General features: G+C 41.9%; 1 protein-coding gene across 7 annotated transcripts in view; it reads left to right on the top strand.

Annotated features, from left to right (window-relative positions):
- The first annotated feature begins 9,626 nt into the window (after nt 1-9,626).
- ACAP2 (ArfGAP with coiled-coil, ankyrin repeat and PH domains 2) overlaps nt 9,627-22,968 on the top strand; it is a 164,231-nt gene continuing 150,889 nt past the window's right edge. For all 7 annotated transcript variants that reach the window (XM_032298198.1, XM_032298202.1, XM_032298200.1 and 4 more), the window contains exon 1: nt 9,627-9,946. In XM_032298198.1, coding sequence (XP_032154089.1) covers nt 9,894-9,946 — 53 coding nt within the window. In that variant the 5' untranslated portion in view covers nt 9,627-9,893. The remainder of the gene's footprint in view (nt 9,947-22,968) is intronic.

Genomic DNA, 22,968 nt, shown 5'->3' on the forward strand with positions numbered 1-22,968 from the left:
CCGGAGTCCCAAAAGTCACAGCACTGTGATGGGAAAGTACCTGAGGAGATTCCATTTAAGCCAAATTTTAAATAATAAAGAGGAGTTCACCAGGTCCACAAAAGGGAGAAGGCCCATTCAGGCCGAGAAACATCAGGTACGCAGGTGGGCCTGAGTGAGGCACACTGAAGCAAGCGGGACAATTCAACTCCTTCAATGATGGATGAAACTATTTGGAGTAGAGAGGCTGGCAGCAAAGAAGGCAGGAAAGGTTGGCAGGTGCTGGATACTGAAGGGACCTTATTTATGAAATTAGAAATTAGAAATTCAGTGTTTATCCTACAGACTTGTGGTTTTCAGACTACACTCAGTGGAGCTGTGAGTGCTCTTTGGAGTCCACACAGGAGTCCTCTGGGGGTGGCAGTGGGGCCAGGTGGCCAGGACTCTTGGTCCCCCATTCCTGCTTCGACCTCACCAACTCTGCTTTTGTCTATTTAATGGTGGGCATCAGTGAAATACTTCTTCTTTTAAAGAAAGAGTTTCATGATTAAGGAAAGTTGAAAAACTGTATAGCTCAGGCAATGACCAACCCTTGAAGAATTTTAAGCAGGAAAGTGGCATGAGTTTCCAAGGTGGAAAGACTTGGAAACAGTGGCAAATGCTGAGGAGACATCAGGAAAACAAGTACTGAAAGTGTGCTTTGGGTCTGGCAATTGGAAACTGACCTTCCTGAAACAGTTGGTAGGCAGTAGGGGTGTTGGAGAGAGTGGAGAACAGAATGCAGAGGATATTGGAATGAATGGGACGAGAAACTGTGGATCCAGGGAGTGGACACTGTGCTCTTAAAGAGTCTTAGATATAAAGCAGTGGAAAGAAATTTGACAATAGCCAGAGGGGAATTTCTCCAACTCACAAGTTCTCCTTCTTTGCTAAGAGACCTCCCATCTACAAGGTCACAGGCACAGACTTTCAGGAGCCATGTTTGTACACAGCTGCCTCCTTGACTGTAGTAGATTGGCCTTTGGTAAGGGTACATCATCCAAGCTGGGCCAATACTTCCCCCACAAAATTTAGATTTGGGGCCAAGACAGAAAGCCCATCATCCCTGGTTCTTGGTTGCGTAGTCTTGGGAGCTGGTGCCTGGAGAGTCAGATGAAGTAAGCCACAGAAGTATGTGCAGATGAACAGACAGGACAGCCAGGAAGGAGCTGCCAGCTTTACAGGCCCTCGTTCTAAATCCTTCTCAAGGTTCAAGGAAAGCCAGCCATCTGGGTTCTAGGTGAAACTACCCATCATGAACCTTTTTTTCATTAACTCACATAGTTTATCTCACAACAAAAATAATCATTTTTGATACAGATGGTGTAAGATTTTCTTTCTCTTTTCTTCAAAGAGAGAAGAATGGTCAGTTGAGAGTTTGAAGATACAGAGAAAGAAGGATAATTGATACAGCCATTCTCCAAAAAGAATAGAAGGGGTGGATTCCCTAGAGCACATATTAGGAGTGGCAGAAAGAGATGCCACCTTCCTCTGAGATAGGTGGATAGGAAGTAAGAAAAGTGCGAACATAGATATGGGCTGGGGTTAGAAAATGAGTATGTGGGCTGGGGCTAGAAGAGTGTTCCTAACAACTCTTATTTTCTTTTTGAAGACTCAGTGTTATCTACAAATCATGAGTGGGGTGGGCCACATTTGCCAGGAGGCTTGAGGAGAGTGGCAAATTTTTGAGAACAGCCATTGTGCCAGTAGGCCAGGGATCTGGCTGCAGATAAATAACACAAAGACAGCTGAGGCTGGGTGCAGTGGCTCATGCCTGTAATCCCAGTACTTTGGGAGGCTGAGGCAGGTGGATCACCTGAGGTCAGGTGTTCGAGACCAGCCTGGCCAACATGGTGAAACCCCGACTCTACTAAAAATACAAAAATTAGCTGGGCATGGTGGTAAGTGCCTGTAATCCCAGCTGCTCGGTCGCCAAAGGCATGAGAATTGCTTGAACCTGGGAGGCAGGGGTTATAGTGAGCCAAGATTGCGCCATTACACTCCAGCCTGGGTGACAAGAGCGAAACTCCATCTCAAAAAAAAAAGACAGCTGAAAATCCTAAGTATATGGTGGTGAATGCAGTGATAGAGTCTCAGCCCTAAAAGCTTCACCCATTTTCCTACTTAATCCCCTTTAAAATACAAATCATCAGGCCACGTACAGCAGCTCATACCTGTAATTCCAATACTTTGGGAGGCTGAGGCAGGAAGGATCAATTGAGCTCAGGAGTTCCAGACCCACCCTGGCAACATAGTGAGACCCATCTCTACAAAACATAAAAAATATTAGGCAGGCGTGTGGCATGCACCTGTAGTTCCAGCTCCTGGGGAGGCTGAGGTGGGAGGATCATTGGAGCCTGGGAGGTCGAGGCTGCAGTGAGTTACGATCTTACCACTGCACTCCAGCACAAATCAGATAATATCATTGCTCTGTTTAGATTTTTCCAATGGCTTCCTGCTGCTTTAAAATAGAAATGATTTCTAATCTTGCTCAGCAACTAGGAGAGGGGAAAGCAGAAGGAAAATGTTTGGATCGATCCCGAGCTATAGGTATGAAACTGCCCTGAAGTGGAGGGTGAGACAGGGTGGATACCAGCAGGCTGGGAGAAAAAAGCAATACCGGGGTGGGAGTGGGAGTGGGAATAGAGGTATGAAGTGAATATATGGGAATGAGACCACTAAAGACATCTAAGCTGAGCTCGTGCATGAAATGTCCTGGGTGAGACAATGGCATAAGGTGGGAACACTTAAGGACTTTCTGAAGGGACATATTTTGAGGTAAACTTTCTCCCCTTTCTATGAATAGCACCACCTATTACCCAGTCACCCAGATCTGCAACCTGGCGTCATCTGAGGAGTTGTCTTTATTTTTTCCTCCTCCCCGCATTCGGTTGGCCATCAGATTCTTTCAATTGTATTTCCTAAACATCTCTTGCTTGCAATTGTGTAAGTTGAAAATGTCCCACTCTCCATTAAAATGCAAATCAGATTATGTCAGTCCCAAGATTAAATTCTTCCAATGGCTTTCCATCGCTTTAATATACAGTCCTTAGCATGGCATATAAGGTTCTTTGTAATCTCTGTACTGAAGGTGTATGATCCTTTCTGATACAGATGGTGTGTGTGTCAGAAATTCACTTCTTACTTCTTTTTCCAAAGCCATATTCTCGATTTACAATGCTTGAAGACCATGTGTTTCTCTTGCTTCTGTGCTTTAGTCAAATAGTTCCTTGTGACTAACAGTCCTTTAAAAGACGTTCCTTGCCTTTTCTGAGATCTTACGTTTTCAAGATTCTTCATATCTACAAAGATACGAGAACCCTAATTTCCTTCCTTAGGAGAAATGACTATCAGGTTACAGTAGGCCCTGTAAATATTCAAATACTCCTGGCATAGAACTTACCATGGTCTGAGAGTTGTAGGGGAAACGATGATTTATTGCACCTATAAGTCTCAGAGGCTTTTTTTTTTTTGCCCAGGCTGGAGTGCAATGGCACCACCTTGGCTCACTGCAACCTCCGCCTCCCGGGTTCAAGCAATTCTCCTGCCTCGGCCTCCCAAATAGCTGGGATTACAGGCATGCACCACCACACCCAGGTAATTTTTTCTTTCTTTGTTTTTTGAGATGGAATTTCACTCTCGTTGCCCAGGCTGGAGTGCAGTGGCGTGATCTTGGCTCATAGCAACCTCCACCTCCTGGGTTCAAGTGATTCTCCTGCCTCAGTCTCCAGACTAGCTGGGATTATAGGCATGCACCACCACACCCAGCTAATTTTGTATTTTTAGTAGAGACGGGGTTTCTCCATGTTGGTCAGGTTGGTCCTGAATTCCCGATCTCAGGTGATCCACCTGCCTCGGCCTCCCAAAGTGCGGTGATTACAGGTGCGAGCCATTATGCTGGCTGAATTTTGTATTTTTAGTAGAGATGGGGTTTCAACATGTTGGCCAGGCTGGCCTTGAACTCCTGGCCTCAGGTGATCTGCTCACCTAGGTCTCCCAAAGTGCTGGGATTACAGGCCCCAGCCACCGTGACTGGCTTTTTTTTTTTTTTTTTCATTTTTTTTGAGATGGAGTTTTGCTCTTGTCCCCCAGGCTGGAGTGCAATGGCATGATCTCAGCTCACCACAACCTCTACCTCCCAGGTTCAAGTGATTCTCCTGCCTCAGCCTCTCCAGCAGCTGGGATTACAGGCATGTGCCACCACATCTGGCTAATTTTTGTACTTTTAGTAGAGACGGGCTTCACCATGTTGGTCAGGTTGGTCTCAAACTCCTGACCTCAAGTGATCTGCCCACCTTGGCCTCCCAAAATGCTAGGATTACAGGTATCAGTCACTGTGCCTAGCCTGTCAGAGACTATTACAAGGTCTGGCCAGAATAAATGCTCAATGAATATTATTGAATGAAAGAAAAATGAGTGAATGTTGATGTCACCTTAGTTGATGGTAGAAGTTGGGATGGAGGACTGTGAGTCAGGGGCCAAAGTCGCAGATGAACATGAGAGTTTACTAGCTGTGTTTTATGGGACCCAGCCATCAACATCTTCTTACAGGGAAATTGCCTTGACTACTAGTCAGCCATCCCGCAGCCCCCATCCCTGTAGAAGTGATTAGGTTGAGTGATTTCATCCCTCTATTGGCTTGCCAGGGACCCACTACCTGTGTGGCCTGATATGAAAAGATGAGCTGGGCTAACGTAATTGTCTCCTGGGATCTGGGAGTTGGGAAACAGATTGAAGCAATTAACACCAGGAGCCTAAGTTGAATGAATGTATAAAGAATTGTCTGCTGGGCGCAATGGCTCATGCCTGTAATCCCACCACTTCGGGAGGCCGAGGCCAGTGGATCGATCACCTGAGGTCAGGAGTTCGACGAGACCAGCTGGCCAACATGGTGAAAGCCATCTCTACTAAAAAATACAAAAATTCGCCTGGCGTGGTGGCGCATGCCTGTAATCCCAGGTACTCAGGAAGCTGAGGCAGGAGAATCGCTTGAACCCGGGAGATGGAGGTTGCAGTGAGCTGAGATTGTTGCACTCCAGCCTGGGCAACAAGAGTGAAGCTCTGTCTCAGGGGAAAAAAAAAAAAAAATTGTCAAGAAATATCCAGCAGAAGCTGCAGAGTGGCCCTGAAACTTATTTTTATAACTGGTGCAATGTTTTATAATATTTTGAAAGGGTTGTCAATATTTGACAATAGGGAGATTTCACATGAAAATCTGGCTGTTTGGCTTCTCTCATTATATCTGAGGTCTGGTATGGTGAGAACTGACAAGCTGAGCAGTATACAGGGCATATGCTTTCTGTTCACCATAGCCTCCACCACCCCATACTGCTCACACCGTGCGAGTTTCATTCTTTTATATACCTGCTGGGGGCCCCTAGAGGAATCAGGAGCAATAACAGATTCTATGCAAACCAGATTCACAAGGTAATAGAACATAGAAGAGAAAAGAAAGGAAAACTGATGGGGTTGGGAAAGTAGGGGAGACAGAGGATGCAGATGACGAGAGAAAACCAGTTCTAAGAGTTGCCTGAGTTTCTGCCCTTGTCAGTTCCAATACTGCCCACAGCCACCATCATCGTAACATCCTTTTTTTTTTTTTTTTGACAAGAGTCTTGCTTTGTTGCCAGGCACCAGGCTCGAGTGCAGTGGCCAATTCTAGGCTCACTGCAACCTCTGCCTCTGGGTTCAAGTAATTCTCTTGGTTCAGCCTCCCAAGTAGCTGGGACTACAGGTGGGCGCCACCATGCCCAGCTAATTTTTGTATTTTAGTAGAGACTGGGTTTCACTCTGTTAGCCAGGATGGTCTTGATCTCTTGATCTTGTGATCCACCCGCCTCAGCCTCCCAAAGTGCTGGGATTACAGGCGTAAGCCACTGCTCCTGGCCCCGTAACTTCCTTTTCTTGAGATAATTTGCAATGCGATTAGCCAGGCTAAGGCAGGGAGTTACTAGAAACTGTTGGATAACAGCAACGAGGAAAGTAAGACAGCGGTATGGCATTAGCTTCAAATGAAGATACATTCTTGTATGAAAATGGAACGTAAACTGTAAGTGTAAGGCTCTTGCTGACTATATATGCTGACTGGATACCAGGGAGGAGAGATTGAGCAGCCTCTGCTCAGGAGGATGTATGGTCAACAGTGTTCTCAGGCAATTAGCAGCATTCTAGGAACATTTTTGGTTGTTCAGGGTTCCAAAGGGTTTGTAGGGAGAGACTAAAAAGTCTTGGGAGAAGAAATTTGGAAGACATTTAAGATTTGATAATTTCTATCTTTTTATTTATTTTTATTTTTTACTTTTTTTCTTGAAATGGAGTCTCGCTCTGTTGCCCACGCTGGAGAGCAGCGGTGCCATCTCATCTTGTTGCAACCTCTGCCTCCCAGTTCAAGTGATTCTCCTGCCTCAGCCTCCTGAGTAGCTGGGACTACAGGCATGTGCCACCATGCCGGGCGAATTTTTGTATTTTTAGTAGAGGCGGAGTTTCACCATGTTGGCCAGGATGGTCTTGATCTCCTAAGCTCATGATCCACCCACCTTGGCCTCCCAAAGTGCTGGGATTACAGGCGTGAGCCACCGAGCCTGGCCCAAGAGTGGTGTTTTAAAGAGAAGATGAACGGGAGATTGCTACACAGGCAGAGTCACACTGCAAAGTCAGAATTCTTAAGGGGAGGGAGGGCATTTTGTAGTTAGGATCTGGCATCATGCAGCCTGTGTTTGGCCTGAGTCACCTGCTAAGTTATTTTTTTTTATCTTGGGACCTTGATTTCCATTATTACACTGAAAATACACAAATTAGCCAGGTGTGGTGGTACATGCCTGTAATCCCAGCTACTCAGGAGGCTAAGACACGAGACTCTCTTGAACCTGGGAGGAGGAGGCTGCAGTGAGCTGAGATCGTGTTACTGCATTCCAGACTGGGTGACAGAGCAAGACTCCATCTCCAAAAAAAAAAAAAAAAAAAAAAAAAGAAAGATGAGGATAATAATATTGTATTTCTTTTATTCTAAGACTCACTGCTCTCACCCCATCCCACTTTAATGTTTTTTATTTAGGAGATATCTTACAATTGATACCCTAAAGTGCTTGCTTTATCACAGGGCAAGGAAGAAAAATTGTGACAGTGTTATCACTAACTGGGTATATGCAAATTTTGCCATCCACAGAAAGATGTTCACTTGATAATTAGCTTAGTTATTTGCCTTTGTGGTGTCATGCAGTTGAATTTTAATTTGAACCCCAAAGTGTCATGTTAGGTATCTTCTAAAAGGCTACAATGTGAAGTATTAAAATAATAAGTTATTGTACATGCAGATTAGCTGTCACATATCAGGAATGCAACCAAATGTAGTAGAGATTGCCGACTCTCTTGGTAAATTTGACATTGAAGTTACAATATTAGAGAAGGTTGGCCTGACCACTAATGTGCTTGAGGACCCTGAACATTTAACAGTCAATAGTCTGTTTTTAGCTATCAAGAAAAGCTGTGTAGATTCCAGGAATACACAATGAAAAAAGGAAGTTTATAAGCAAAGAAGAAATGTATATAATGCTTGTATATTTTTTGACATGCCTTAAAATTATATTGTTATTTTTTTCTTTTTTGATACAGTGTTTTGCTCTGTCTACCCAGGCTGGAGTGCAGTGGCATGATCATGGCTTATTGCAGTCTTGACTTCCTAGGCTTAAGTGACCCTCCCACCACAGCCTCCTGAGTAGCTGGGACTATAGGCATGTGCCTGGCTATTTTTGTAGAGTTGTCCAGGCTGGTCTGGAACTCCTGGAGCAAGGGATCTGCTCACCTCAGCCTCCTAAAGTGCTAGGATTACAGGTGTGAGCCACCATGTCCTGCCTATACTGTTAATTTCTAAAGATGCTAAAGAGATCAAGATATCTCTTGATGGGTTATGAAAAACAGTATGTCATTATGTTATACTTAGCCAGATGTTAAAAAGGTTATATTAAGACTTTAGAAGGCTGGGTGCATTGCTCATACCTGTAATCCCAGCATTTTGGGAGGCTGAGACAGGAGGATCACTGGAGGCCAGGAGTTTGAGACCAGCCTGGGGAACAGAACGAGATTGTTTGTTTTTGAGACAAACAAAATCTTCAGACAGTGAAAGTGAGAGGGGTTAGACTTAAGCCCTTTGATTACAGTACTAAAGAGGAAAGTGGTACAATTATAATAGTCAACATTTACTGAATGATTGATATGTGGCACTATGTTAACTGGACAACTTTATCAGATTTGTGGTGTTATGTTCATTTTATTTATTTATTTATTTATTTTTTGGAGACGGAGTTTCGCTCTTGTTACCCAGGCTGGAGTGCAATGGCGCGATCTCGGCTCACCGCAACCTCCGCCTCCTGGGTTCAGGCAATTCTCCTGCCTCAGCCTCCTGAGTAGCTGGGACTACAGGCACGCGCCACCATGCCCAGCTAATTTTTTGTAGTTTTTTAGTAGAGACAGGGTTTCACCATGTTGACCAGGATGGTCTCGATCTCTTGACTTCGTGATCCACCCGCCTCGGCCTCCCAAAGTGCTGGGATTACAGGCTTGAACCACTGCGCCTGGCCATGTTCATTTTAAAGTGAGAAAGTTAGAACGTAAATCCAGGAAGTTTGCCTCCAGATTCTCACTCAGAGCCAACATGCTGTTAGAACACCCTACATATGCATTTTTATAGATATGCCCAGGTTTTTTAGGTTGGCTTAAAACTTATTCATTTAAATATAATACATCCTTGTACTTTTTACAATCAATGGCGTCTTAAAAATCAAGGAGTATGGTAAATACCTGCCTTGTAGGATTACTGTGAGGATCAGATGATAAATATCTTAAAGTGCTTCTAGAAAAAGTGCTCATTAGAGGCGCAGGTGTTGCAAGGTAAGTATGACGAGCCTGGTCTTCAGAACGCCACCATCGCAGAACAGGTGAAAACGACTGGGAGCAAAGTGTGAGGGGGAACGTTTTCTGCAGTTTTGAGAGGAGTTCTTCCACACGAAGCACCCTACCTCCCATACCTGCCTAAATCCTATGTCCAACCCAAACGCCAGCTCCTTCAGGAAGTGGCCTCTGGTTATATGAGAAGATGTATATGGGAGCAATTTCCAAATTATGAAGCGATGAAACCAATACGTGAAAGATAGATTTTATCATTAAAGTTACCCTTGCTCGTCTCCTGGCCTCAGTTTCTCTAAACTGAAAGGAAGAAGTGGCTTAGCCTATCTCTTCCTTTTATAATTTCTGCCTCTAACCTCTTCAGATTTCTGCCAAAGCTGCTTTAAAAAACAAATTTCCTTCCTCAGACCTGCAGGAGGCGGCTCCTCTGGGCTAGCAGCTCAGCAGGAGAAGAGGCGGGGGCTCTGAGGGAAGCGCCGCCGCAGCCACGTGACTTCCTTCCCAAGGAGCCTCAGCTGCCGGCCTCCCAGCAACCGGTGCATCCCGCCTAGCGACGCCCGCGCATCCCGGTTGGCCCTCGGTGGCGGTTGTGGCAAGGAGGCACCCACGGTCGCGCTGCTCATTGGTTCGGATTGCCGTCACTCAGGCCCGTTGCCCGGGCGTCCGCAGGCGGTGCTGCTGGATGCCCCGCCCCTGGCCGCCAGGTTCGTGGCTGGCTGGCCGCGGCTGTCACTCCCCGGCCGTTTCCCTGCGGCCAGTGCTCTCCTTGGGGCGGGAGGAAGAGGGGCCGGACTGGGGCCTGACGAGCCGTCGGCGTCTTCGCGGCTATGACCAGCGGGCGAGGCGCCCTCCGCAGCTCCGCGCTACGCTAGTCGCGGCCGTGCGCTCGCTCTAGCCGTCTGCGTTCCCAGCGCGGCCGCTCTCGCGGCCCCCTCGCTCTGCCAGCGCCGCCTGCGAGGCGAGGCGGAGGCCGGATGAAGATGACGGTGGATTTCGAGGAGTGTTTGAAGGACTCGCCCCGCTTCAGGTAACCGCACAGCTGGCCGGCGTCACCGCGGAGCTGCCTCCCCGGTGCTGGGGGCGTGAAAGCCGGGCCCGCACATCGGGAGGAGGCCCAGCCGTCCGCGCCTTCCGACGGGGCGAGCGGCCGTTGCCGCCGCTTCCCATTCTGCGAGGGCACTGCAGTCCCCATCGAGCCTTCCTGAGGGGCGAGGAAGTGGCGGGGACGGAGACGTCGCCTCCTTATCCCTTTCCTCGCCCTCTGCCGGGGCGCAGCGCCCCGAAGGCCGGCGCACCCGCTCCCGCTGGGGGAAATGGGGTGCAGCCGCGTTCGCGAAGTCTCGTCTCCTTCGCTGGCGCTCGCTCTCGCCCCCTTCCTCCTCTGGCTGCTGTTCCTTTCCCCTTCCTTCCGCCCCTTCTTAGTTTCCACCTCCTCCCCACCCCCTATTTGAGGGAGCTTTCAGAACATCGCCTTGCAGTTCACTTAGTTCCTCTTTGCGCTTTTCTGCCCTCCTTCCCCCGGGGCGAACTGGGACGCCGACTTCTGCTTCTCGGTGCCCCGGCCAGAGCGAATCTCCGGAGGGCGCCCGCGGTGGATGCGTGCCGGAATCGCAGGGGGAAGCTATGTGATCAGCCGCATTCCATGGTCCCTGCTTGATGACTACCTGGCTTTTCTTTCCATTAAGCTCGTTGAAGGGGGCACAGCCGTCGAGAGGTTCTGGGCTGAAGGCGGAGGACTAGGAGAAAAGTGCATTTCTGTTTTGAGAACGGAAGTAGGAGGGCCGTGAAGATTGCATGTGTGTTCCTCTTCCAGCAGCCTCTGCCCTGGAGGGCCGGGATCACAGTCGGATGCTCCCAGTGGATCTGTCACGGAGCTGACATGGGGGCACTCCGACTCACATGGGCTGCCCTTCTTTCCATGTGAGAGGCGGTCGTCCTTAGGCTGTCCAGGACACAGCTTCTTTCTGTTTTGAGTATGGTAGGAAACTCTTGAGTTGTTTTGGACAATGGAGTTTTTCTAGGTTGTGTTTTACAGTGTATTTATTTACAGAGCTGGCCATAGTCCTCTCAAATACAAGGCCTTAACACTTCCGTTAGATAGTGACATTTCTTGAAAGCTTCCTCTGAGCATTGGCGTGTGCTTGTGCCCGCTGATGTCTGGGCCAAGCCTGGATTGTAAATTGCATCCTCTGCCTGGGAACTAACTGTTCTCATCCTTAACACTTAATTGGATTTCTTCTCCTTTCAGTGAAAAACAAGGAAAAGAATTGTAAAGCTAAGGAACTGCTACTTAGAGAAAATTTAAGAACGCTTTTTGCCTTTGCCCTTTGATCATTTTTGGGTGTTAATTTTATTGGAGCTTAGGGCTATTGCTTGTTTAAAAAAAAACCAAAAAACAAAAACCCACTTCCTTTGATTGCTGTTGTTGCGATTAGTTTTTGAAACTTTTATGTTCTGCATAATTGAAGGACTCAGCAGACACAAATAGATTGTCTAGGACAGGCTTGTAGGATGGTTTCCAGGACAGTGTGGCTAGTGGAGTAATTTTTAAAGTGTACCTTAGAAAGTTCAGCTTTTTGTGAAATTTTGTTACTATGACTCAGCTATTTATTTTTAAGTGAAATAATTACAGCATTTTTCTCTTAGAGAATGTAGCTTTGAGCTCTTTGTTTCACATTAATTTTTTTTTTTTTTAGGTTGAGAGAAGTGATTTGGAAATACTTCTAGCTACTGGTGTTGGTCACAAACCATGTGATGTCTTTGTTTTTGAAATAAAGGAATCATTGAATATAAAATAAGAGGGCAAGATACTGATTAAGTTGTAGGGAATATTATAGTGAACTTTTGTTAAACTTGATTGTAACATAAATTCTACGTTAATTAAAATATTAGAGGTTTTCAAGAGTTGTTTCCCATATTCCAATTATTGGTAGCTGCAAATTGGGAAGAGATGCCAAAATTTCAGTACCTCCAACATCTTCTATACATTTTGAGAACACATTTAGATTTGCAATAGAGGGAAGACTGCCTAGAAATAGAAGTTTCATTATTCACATTCTTATTTTTTTATAGTTTTTCTATAATCCTGTTACTTTGAGGATTTGTGTAGCATTTGAAAAGAATATTTCAAAAGTCTTCATTCACATGCTGTGTGTATAGGAAGAACTTTACTTTTGAGAGTATTGTGTACATTGAGTGATACTGAAACTTGTATCAAAATAAAACAAGTTTGTGAGGCCTGGGCTTGTTTTTTGATAGTAAGGCAGCTGCACTTGTGTCCTCATCTATTGTGCTGTCTTTAAACTAATTCCTGTTTTTATTAGTAAATGAATCTCGTGGCATTTAAGTCTGGTGTGTGCACATAACTGTCTTGGTGCTGTAGAATGAATGCAAAAGGCACATCTTGCTGATGAAAATTCACCACTGTTCAGGCTTTAAACACTTATTTTCCTGTTAAATCAATGAGGAGAATCCAAGGCGACTGGTTGCAATAGGGAAAAAAAGGATGTCGCAGTTGCAGCATTGTCTTTTGTAATTTAAGAGTCAGTGGTTACTTGTACATTCCAGTCAACATTTTTTGTTTGTTTGTTTTTAGATTGGAGGGTGCATTTCATTGCATAATTTTAGGTTCTCTTTTTGGTTTTTTAATTACCAATTTAAAATCAGCTTAAAGGTCAAAATCTTGTTCATCTGAAATCTAAAAATCTTGTTCATCTAAAAATCTACAAGACTGTAGAGTGCCTAAGTATACTTTTTTTTTTTTTTTTTTTTAGTGGAAATTTTGCATTTTGACCAAATATGTTGAAGTTTGAATTTGTTTGGGCCCTAAATTGTTTGTAGTTGCATGTAGTAGGTCTTTGTTTTACAAAACCTCAGTAAAAATTGTGCTTTTCTTTTCTTTAAACATATTCTTGGGCTGGACACTGTAGCTCATGTCTGTAATCCCAGCACTTTGGGAGGCCGAGGCTGGCCGATCAGTTAAGGTCAGGAGTTTGACACCAGCCTGGCCAACATGGTAAAACCCCATCTCTACTAAAAATACAAAACTTAGCCAGGTGTGGTAGCATGCACCTGTAATCCCAGCTACTTGGGAGACTGAGGCATGAGAATCACTTGAATCCGGTAGGCAGAGGCTGCAGTGAGCTGGAGTTGCGCCACTGCACTCCAGCCTGGGCAACAGAGTGAGACTATCTCAAAAAAAACCCCAAAACCCAAAACATACTGTTTTACTTACCAAGTGAATATTCTGTTTGAAATAAAAAGTAGAATAAATAAATAAAATAAATTGAAAAAAATAAAAATCTTTCTGAATTGTGAAAGATTTTTGCTCTGAGCCATAAAAATGTGGTAGCATGGCACAGTGGTTCATGCCTGTAATCCCAGCAGTTGGGAGGCTGAGATAAGAGGATCACTTGAGGCCAGGAGTTTGAGACTTGCGTGGGCAACAAAGTGAGACCTCATCTCTGCAAAAATAGAAAAATTAGCTGGGCATGATGGCGTGGACCTGTGATTCCAGCTATGTGGGAAGCTGAGATAGGAAGATTGTTGAGGCAGGAGTCAAGGCTGCAGTGAGCTATGTTCACACCTCTGCACCCAGACTGGGCGACAGGGCAAGACTCACTTAAAAACAACAGCAACAACAAAAATTGGCCTTAGTATGCTTTAGTTTTCATCTGATAATTCATTTATTTTTCTCCTTTAACAATATCTATAATACACCATCCTGAAGGTTTTTCATTTCTAGATTCTATTTCAGATATGATTCTTGTTCAGTAACTTAGAATAACATTTTTTTAAAAAAGGGGTTTGTGGGTGAATTTTGTTTTAGAGACAGTCTTACTTTGTAATCGGGCTGGTCTCCACCTCCTGGACTCAAGTGAGTCCCCTGCCTCAGTCTCCCGAGTAGCTGGGACTTATAGGCATGAGTCACCATGCCCAGCCAGGTGAAAGGTTTTAATGGGTGAAAGACATTGGAATAAGATGTGCCTACTAAATACACCTCAGTTATGTGTTGCTCTTAAATCTAGATTTGTGCCAATCCTGTCTTGTTCCTTTGCCTTCCATTTTTAGAATAGATTAACTTTTAGCAACTGATAGTTAATACAGTGGGCAAGGGATAAGGGGAAGTGTGTTTTTTTAAATGTCAGAAGCAGTAGAATGGAATTATTTTTTTAATCTCAGAAGCAATAGAATGGAATTAGAGATGGAGTCTCACTCTGTCGCCCAGGCTGGAGTGAAGTGGTGTGATCTCGGCTCACTGCAACCTCCACCTCCTGGGTTCAAGGGATTTTCCTGCCTCAGCCTCCTGAGTAGCTGGAAATTTAAGCAGCCTAGAATGAAATTATAATTGTATTATCAACCAAAATACAGGAATCCTGGCTGGGCGTGGTGGCTCACACCTGTAATCTTAGCACTTTGGGAGGCGGAGGTGGGCAGATCACTTGAGGTCAGGGGTTAGAAACCAACCTGGCCAACATGGTGAATGCCATCTGTACTAAAAATACAAAAAAATTAGCTGGGCGTGGTGGCGGGCACCTGTAATCCCAGCTACTCAGGAGGCAGAGCGAGACACTCTGTCTCAAAACAAACATCAAAAAACAGGAATCCTGATATTCCTCAGTGCAGCTTCCAATTCTTCATTTAATTTAATATCAACTTAAGTTGAAATAAAGAATCACAAGCTTTTATAATGTACCAGACCTCATACTAGATGCTTTTATAGCAACTGTCATTTAACTGTTAAAATATCTTGTAGATGGGATGTGGTGGCTTAACATTTGTAATCCCAGCACTTTGGGAAGCCAAGGGGGAAGGATCGCTTGAACCCAGGAGTTCAAGACCAACCTCGGCAACATAGAGACCTTGTCTCTAATTTCAATTAAAAAAAAAAAGCTTACAAAGTAGAACTTATCCACATTTTAAAAAAAGTTTTTTTTTTTTTTTTTTTTTTTTTTTTGAGATGGAGTCTTGCACTGATGCTCAGGCTGGAGTGCAGTGGCATGATCTCTGCTCACTGCAACCTCCACCTCTGGGTTCAAGTGAGTCTCTTGTGTTAGCCTCCCGATTAGCTGAGATTACAGGTGCCTGCCACCACGCCCAGCTTAATTTTTTGTATATTTAGTAGAGATAGGGTTTCACTGTTTTGGCCAGGCTGATCTTAAACTCTTGACCTTGTGATCTTCCTGCCTTAGCCTCCCAAAGTGTTGGGATTACAGGCGTGAGCCACCATGCTGGCCTAAGAAATATTTTTAAAAATCTCAAACTAGACATTTTTTTTCTTTTTTCTTTTTTTTGGTGGCTTGCATTGGAAAAACTAGACAGTTCGATAGGTTAATTGACTTTTTAAAAAATAGTTACTTCTTTTGCTAGTAATTGACTTTCTTAATGGTGGACTTTCACATGGTGAAACTGGAAGGGAATTCACTCATTTACTCTATATGTTAAGCCGAAGGCTTTAATTTTATTTGTTAGGCTGGGTACAGTAGCTTATGCCTATAATCTCGATAGTTTGGGAGGCTGAGGAGGGAGGATCACTTGAGGCCAGGAGTTTGAAATTAACCCAGGCAACAGAGTAAGACCCTGCCTTTACAAAAATTAAAAAGGAAAAAATTAGCTAAATATGGTGGCCCATACCTGTAGTTTCAGCTACTCAGGAGGCTGGGGCAGGAGGAATCACTGCCTTGGAGTTTGAGGTTACAGTGAGCTATGATCATGCCACTGTACCCCACCCTGGAAAACAGAGCAAGACCCTGTCTCATTAAAAAAAATAATTAAAAAATTGTGTCAGTTAAATTTGTGGTGTTTATGGTGTCTTTTATCATATAGAAATTTAAAAACTGGTTTTTGTTTATTGCCTAGAAAAGTCTTCCCTACCCCATTATATTTTTCTGTCATTTTATAGTGATTTTAAGTTTCATGTAATGCACTGGGTCTTAGTTTTGAGTATAGAAGATAATCTAATTTTATTTTCTCCCTAATGAAAATCACTTGCTCTAACACCTTTGAAAAATTCATTCTTCATTGATTTAAAATGAATCACACACCCCTTCTGTGATATGTGGGAGAATAAATTTCCCCTTGTTATATGTTTTACAAATTTAGTGTTTACAGTACTTTTTCCTTCAATTTCAGAGGAGGGTATGTCTTTTTGTATATTTTGGCTTTATTTATTTAAAACTTTTTATTATGTAAAATTTCAGTGATGATTCAACTATACGAAAGAGACATACTTTAGATTTAAAGACACAAATAGTTTGAGAGTAAAAGACGAACCGTGCAAACATTACCCAAAAGAGCTGGAGCGCTGTGCTAATATCAGATAAAATAGAGTTTAAGACAAAAATTACTTCAGACAAATATAATAAGAGGGCTGGGCAGGTAGCTCACTCCTGTAATCCCAGCACTTTAGGAGGCTGAGGTGGGCAGATTGCTTGGCTCAGGAGTTCAAGACCACCCTGGGCAACATGGTGAAAGCCTGTCTCTATCCACAATACAAAAAAAAACCATTAGCTGGGTGTGGTGGCACATGTCTGTGGTCCCAGCCACTCAGGAGGCTGAGGTGGGAGGGTTGCTTGAGCCTGGGAGAGGCGGCGGTTGCAATGACCTGAGATCGTACCACTGCGCTCCAGCCTGAGTGACAGTGCAACTTTGTCTCCAGAAAAAAAAGTGTGTGTGTGTGTGTATGTGTGTATAAATAGGGTCAATCCATTAAGAAAGACATAATGACTATAAATATATATTTACTTAGCTGAGCTCCAAAATACATGAAACAAAAACTGACAGCATTGCAGGCAGAAATAGACAATTCAGCAATCATAGTTTGAGATATAAATACTCTACTTCAAATAATGGGTAGAACAACTAGGCAGATGATTAATAAGGAAATAGAAGATGTGAACAGCACTATAAACCAAGAAGACTTAATAGTTATCTATAGAACACTTCATACAACAGCAGCAGAATTCACATTCTTCTCAAGTTTACATGAGGTATTCCCCAGCAGAGACTATTATGTTAGGCCATTAAGCCTCAATAAATTTTTAAGTATTGAAATCATACAAAATATTTTCTGACCACAAGGGGTAAAATTTGAAATCAATAACAAGGAAATCCAAAAAATTCACAAATATGTAAATTAGCAATGCACTCTAAATAGACAGTGGATTGAAGAAAGTCACAAGGAAAATGAAGAAATACTTTCAGGTGAATGAAAACAAAAATACAATATGCCAAACTTATGGGATGCAGCTAAAACACTGCTTACAGAGAAATTTGTACCTGCAAACACCAATATTAAAAAAGAGAGAAAGAACTCAAAATAGTAACCTAATCTTCACCCCAACAAACTAGAAAAAGAAGAGTAAGCAAATCTCAAAGCAGCAAAAGGGAAGAAATTAAAAAAGGTAGAACAGAAATAAGAGAAAATAGAAAAGAGAAAAATTGACAAAAATAATTGAAACTGAAAGTGGGTTCTTTGAAAAGCCTAACAAAATTGATAAATCTTTAGAGTGACCAAGAAAAAAAGGGCAGTGACTCAGATTTCTACATTTAGGAATGAAAGAGGCATATCACTACCAATTTACAGAAATAAAAAGGATTATAAGGAAACTACAGATAATTCTATGACAGTAACTTAGAAGAAATGAATATATTTCATGAAAGATACATACTACTGAAACTGACTCAAGAAGAAATAGAAAATCTGAACAGACAGAGGCTGAGGTGGGAGGACCACTTGAGCCTGGGTAGTTGAAGGCTATGGTGAGCCGTGATCATACCACTGCACTCAGCCTGTGTGACAGAGTAAGACCTTGTCTCTAAAAAACAAAAGAAAAATGAAACAAACCCACCAACCCTCCCCTCCAAAAAAATACCCGACAGACCAGTATTCCTTATGAATGCAGATATAAAAATCTTTGACGAAAATACTGGCAAATGGAATATAGCACCATATAAAAAGGATTGTATACCATGATCAAGTCCTATTTATCCCAGGAATGCCAAATTGCCCTATACAAAAATCAATTAATGCAATATACTATAATAATAGGGTAAAGGATTAAAACAACACAATCATCTCAGATGCAGAAAAAGCATTTTTGACAAAATATAACGCCCTCATGATAAAACTACTCAAAAAACTAAATAGGAAATTTCCTAAACTTGATAATGGACATCTTTAAAACACCCTCAGCTAACATCGTATTTAGTGGTGAAAGACTAAAAAGCTTTCCCCTAACAAGGAGCAAGAAGCCTGCTATCACCACTTCTGTTCAACACTGTAGCAGAGGATAGAGCCAGAGCAATTAGGCTGGAAAGAGAAATTAAAGGCATCCATATAGGAAAAGAAATAGTAAAACTATATTTTTAGATAATACATCTTGTATAATCAGCCTTTGTATCTATGGGTTCTACTTCTGTGAGTCAATAAATCATGGATTGAAAATATTTTGGGAAAAAAATAAATAACAATACAACAATTAAAAAAGTACAAATAAAAGTAGTGTAACAATCATTTAGACATAACATTTACTTTGCATTAGATATTAGAAATAACCTAGAGATGATTTAAAATATCTAAGAAGATGTATGAAGGTTATTTGGAAATACTGTGCCATTTATATACAGACTTGAGCATCCATGGATTTTGGTATTAGTGGGTAGTGGTGGGGGGATGGGCAGGAGTAGTCCTGGAACCAATGCCCTTTGGATACCAAGGGATGGAGGTATATAGAAAATGCTAAGGAATCCACAAAAATCAGTTACAACTAGTAAGTTCAGCAAGGCTGTAGTATGTAAGATCATTATACAAAAATTATTTGTATTTCTGTACATTAGCAAAGAAAACCAATTTGTCTACAGTGGCATCAAAAGGAGGAAAGTGCTTAGGTAGTTTTCAGTATACTGTCTCTAACACTGTTGAAAGACATTAAAGACCTAAATAAATGGAAATACATCCCATGTTCATGGATCAGAAGGCTTAATATTGTTAAGATGGCAATATTCCCCAAATTGATCTACAAACTAAACACAAGCTCTATGAAAATTCCAACTGGTTTCTTTGAAGAAATTGTCAAGCTGATCCTAAAATTCATGTGGAAGCATATGTAACCCAGAACAGCCAAAGCAATCCTGAAAAAGACTGGAGGATTCACTTTCCCGATTTCAAAAGTTACTACAAAGTGATTGTAATGAAGACAGTGTGGTACTGGCATAAGGATAGACATATAGATCAGTGAAATAGAATTTAGAATCCAAAAACAAATCCTTACGCTTATGGTGAGCTAGTTTTAACAGGAGTACCTGGACAATTCAATGAGTGAAACAGTTGTCTTTTCAGCAGACATGTAAAAGGATGAAGCTGGAGCCCTACCTTATGCTATGGGCAAAAATTAACTCAGAATGGATCATAGGCCTAAATGGAAGACTTGAAACTATAAAGCCCTTAGGAGAAAACATAGAATTAAATCTTTGTGACCTTGAATTAGGCAACGGTTTCTTAGATATGAAACCTAAAGTACAAGACACTCAAGAAAAGATTGATAAATTGGACTTCATTAAAATTAAAACATTTCATGCTTCAAAGCACACAGCAAGAGCATTAAAAGTCACCCACAAAATGGGAGAAAATATTTGCAAATTACACCTGTTAAGGGATTTGTATCTAGAGAATATAAAGCTCTACAACTCAAAGGGCAAATAATCTGATTAAAGAATGGGCTAACGATTTGAGTAAATACTTCTTCAAAGAACATACCCATATGGTCAATAAGCACATGAAAATATGCTCAATGTCATTAACTAGCAATGCATATAAATACAAATAAAACCGTGATGAGATACCACTTCATACCCCTTAGGATGACTACTGGAAAAGAAAGATAATAGCCAGTGTTGGGAAGAATGTGGAGCTGTTAGAACCCTTGTTCGTTGCCCGTGGGAATGTAAAATAGTGCAGCCACTTTGGAAGAGTTTGGCAGTTCCTAAGATAAGAAGTTAAACATAGAGTTACCATACGAGTTCTAGCCAGCCCTTCCACTTCTAGGTGTATACCCAAGAGAAATTAAAATACATACCCACAAAACTTTGTATAGGACTGCTCATAGGAGTATTATTCACAGCCAAAAAGTGAAGCAACCTGTGTCCTCACATGGATAAGTAAACTACGGGGTATCTGTACAACAGAGTTATTCAGCTGTCAAATGGAATGAAGTACTGATATACGCCATAATATGGATGAACCTTGGAAACATTTTGCTAAATAAACCGAACACAAAAGCCACATATTATATAATTTTAATATGAAATGTCCAGAATAGGCAAATTTGTAGAGACAAAATAGTGATTTCTAGAGGTTGGAGGGTGAGGGGAATGCAGTTAGTGATTGCTAACAGATACGGCGTTTCTTTTGGGAGTAATGAAGCTTTTCTGGAGTTAGTGGTAGTGGTTGTAGAGAACTCTAAATATACTAAAACCCACTAAACTATATTTTAAAATGATGAATTTTATGTTGTGAATTATATCTCAATATAGCTGTTATTGAAAAAGAGTTATCGCATAGAAAATTTATAATCAAATGCATAGGTAGAACAGAAAATATATGTTGAGCCCCCATATTTCTTTCACCCTGACTTAACAGTTATCAATGTGTGGTGATCTGTAAACCCACCCTCCTTGTTTCCCATATGATTTTTTTTTTTTTTAATTAAGACAGTCGCACTCTGTCACCAAGGCTGGAGTCCAGTGGCGCCGTCTCCACTCACTGCAACTTCCGCCTCCCTGGTTCAAGTGATTCTCCTGCCTCAGCTTCACAAGTAGCTGGGATCACAGGCACGTGCCACCACGACAGCTAATTTTTGTATTTTTAGTAGAGATGAGGTTTCGCCATGTTGACCAGGCTGGCCTTGAACTCCCAACCTCAAGTGATCGGCCCACCTCTGCCTCCCAAAGTGCTGGGATTACAGGTGGAAGCCACTGTACCCGGCTTTCCCATATGACTTTTGAAGCAAATTTCAGAGAATATAGAATTCCATCAGTATGTATGTGTATGTCTCTGAAAATAAACACACTTTAAACAAATTATATAACTACATACCATTATCACATCAGAAAAAAGTAACAATAATTAATAGCATCAAACATGCATCAAATAAGCTTCATAGCTTATGTAATATTTATTTTGTGTCCTTTGTCGTGTTAGAAGATTGTCTGTTCTTTATAAAGTAAATTTCCTTCCCTATAATCTGGCTGTAGATAAGAAATCCCAGTAAATCATCTTAGCAGAAACAAATCATTAGAGAACATTGGGCAGTCATCCATGGACCGTTTGGGACCTATCCTTTTCATACCTTTTAATCTTCCTCTCTAACCTGAATTTGTTGCTTTCCTGGCCTTTTGTTCTTAGAACCTTTTTTTTTAATTATAGAAAATATCAAATATATACAAATTACGCAGAAGAATATTAACGACCTCTCATTATCCATTTTAAGCAAATGTCAATGTTGTGTCATTCTTGTTTCATCTATGTTTCTGTTATACCTACTCTCCTTTATGCCGCAGGCAAAAGTGTATGGATCATAGATCTAAATGGAAGACCTGAGACTTTAAAGCTCTTAGGAGAAAACATAGGATTAAATCTTTATGACCTCAAATTAGGCAGTGGTTTCTTAGATATGAAACCTAAAGTACAAGCAACCGAAGAAAAGAAATTAAAAAGTATTAATTTGTATTCATAGTTTCTTTTCTTGATTAAAACTTGCATATATTGAAATGCACAATTGTACACTACACATCACCTACACCTCTGTCACAATACAGCGTATTTTCCATCTTCCCAGAATGCTGCTGCCACCACCCAAGGACAACCACTGTTTTGCTTTTTTTAAGCTTTAGATTAGTTTTGCCAATTTTCAACATTATGAATAGATTCTTGTGGTTTATATGTCAGTGATTATTCTGAGCATTTTAGTACTTTTGCTTAGCATTTTGACTATGAGATTCTTCTATGTTTTTCTGTGTGTCACTAGTGTATTTTTTTTTTTTTTTTGAGATGGAGTCTTGCTTTGTTGCCCAGGCTGGAGTGCAGTGATGCGATCTCGGCTCACTGCAACCTCTGCCTTCTGGGTTCAAGCGATTCTCTTGCCTCAGCCTCCTGGGTAGCTGGAATTACAAGCACACACCACCACACTCGACTAATTTTTGTTTTTTTAGTGGCGATGAGGTTTCATCTGTTGGCCAGGCTGGTCTCAAACTCCTGACCTTAAGTGATCCTTCCACCTTGGCCTCCCAAAGTGCTGGGATTACAGGTGTGAGCCACCACGCCTTCTTATTGCTATGTAGTATTTGTTTGTGAATGAATCATAATGAATTCATTCTCCTGATGATTGATAGATTGCTGTCATGGTTTTTGAACATTGTGAATAAAGTTGTTAATGAACATTCTTATACAACTTTTCTTACGATAGGTTTTCATTTCTCTTAAGATAAATACCTAGGAGTTGAATTGCTGTGTCAAGGGGTAAATGTGTGTTTATCAAAACTGCAAAGCATTATTCCAAAGTGATTGTACTGTTTATAAATCTGCCAACAATATTTGAGGATTCCTCTTGCTCCACATCCTTGCTAGTATTTGGTAATATCACTTTTTGATTTTATCCACTGCATGGTGTATAATGTATCTGTGTGTGTGTGTGTGTGTGTGTGTGTGTGTGTGTGTGTGTGTGTAATTGCAGTGATGTGTAACTTAATAAGCATAATATGTTCTGAAAAATGCATCATGATTTTATCGTGCAAGCATCATAGCGTATATTTACACAAACTTAGGTGGTATCGCCTACTACACATCTAGGGTATATGAGATAGCCTGTGGATCCTAGGATACAAATGTGTACAGCATGTTATTGTACTAATACTGTAGGCAGTTGTAACACAGTGGTATTTGTGTATCTAAACATATCTAAACATAGAAAAAGTACAGTAAAAATATGATATAATCCCATGGGACCACTATTGTATATGTGGTCTGTTGTTGAATATACTTATGACTATGAA

The sequence above is a fragment of the Sapajus apella genome, unplaced genomic scaffold, assembly GCF_009761245.1.
Source record: "Sapajus apella isolate SASKATOON/1434 unplaced genomic scaffold, GSC_monkey_1.0 scaffold38, whole genome shotgun sequence".
Classification (NCBI taxonomy): domain Eukaryota; kingdom Metazoa; phylum Chordata; class Mammalia; order Primates; family Cebidae; genus Sapajus; species Sapajus apella.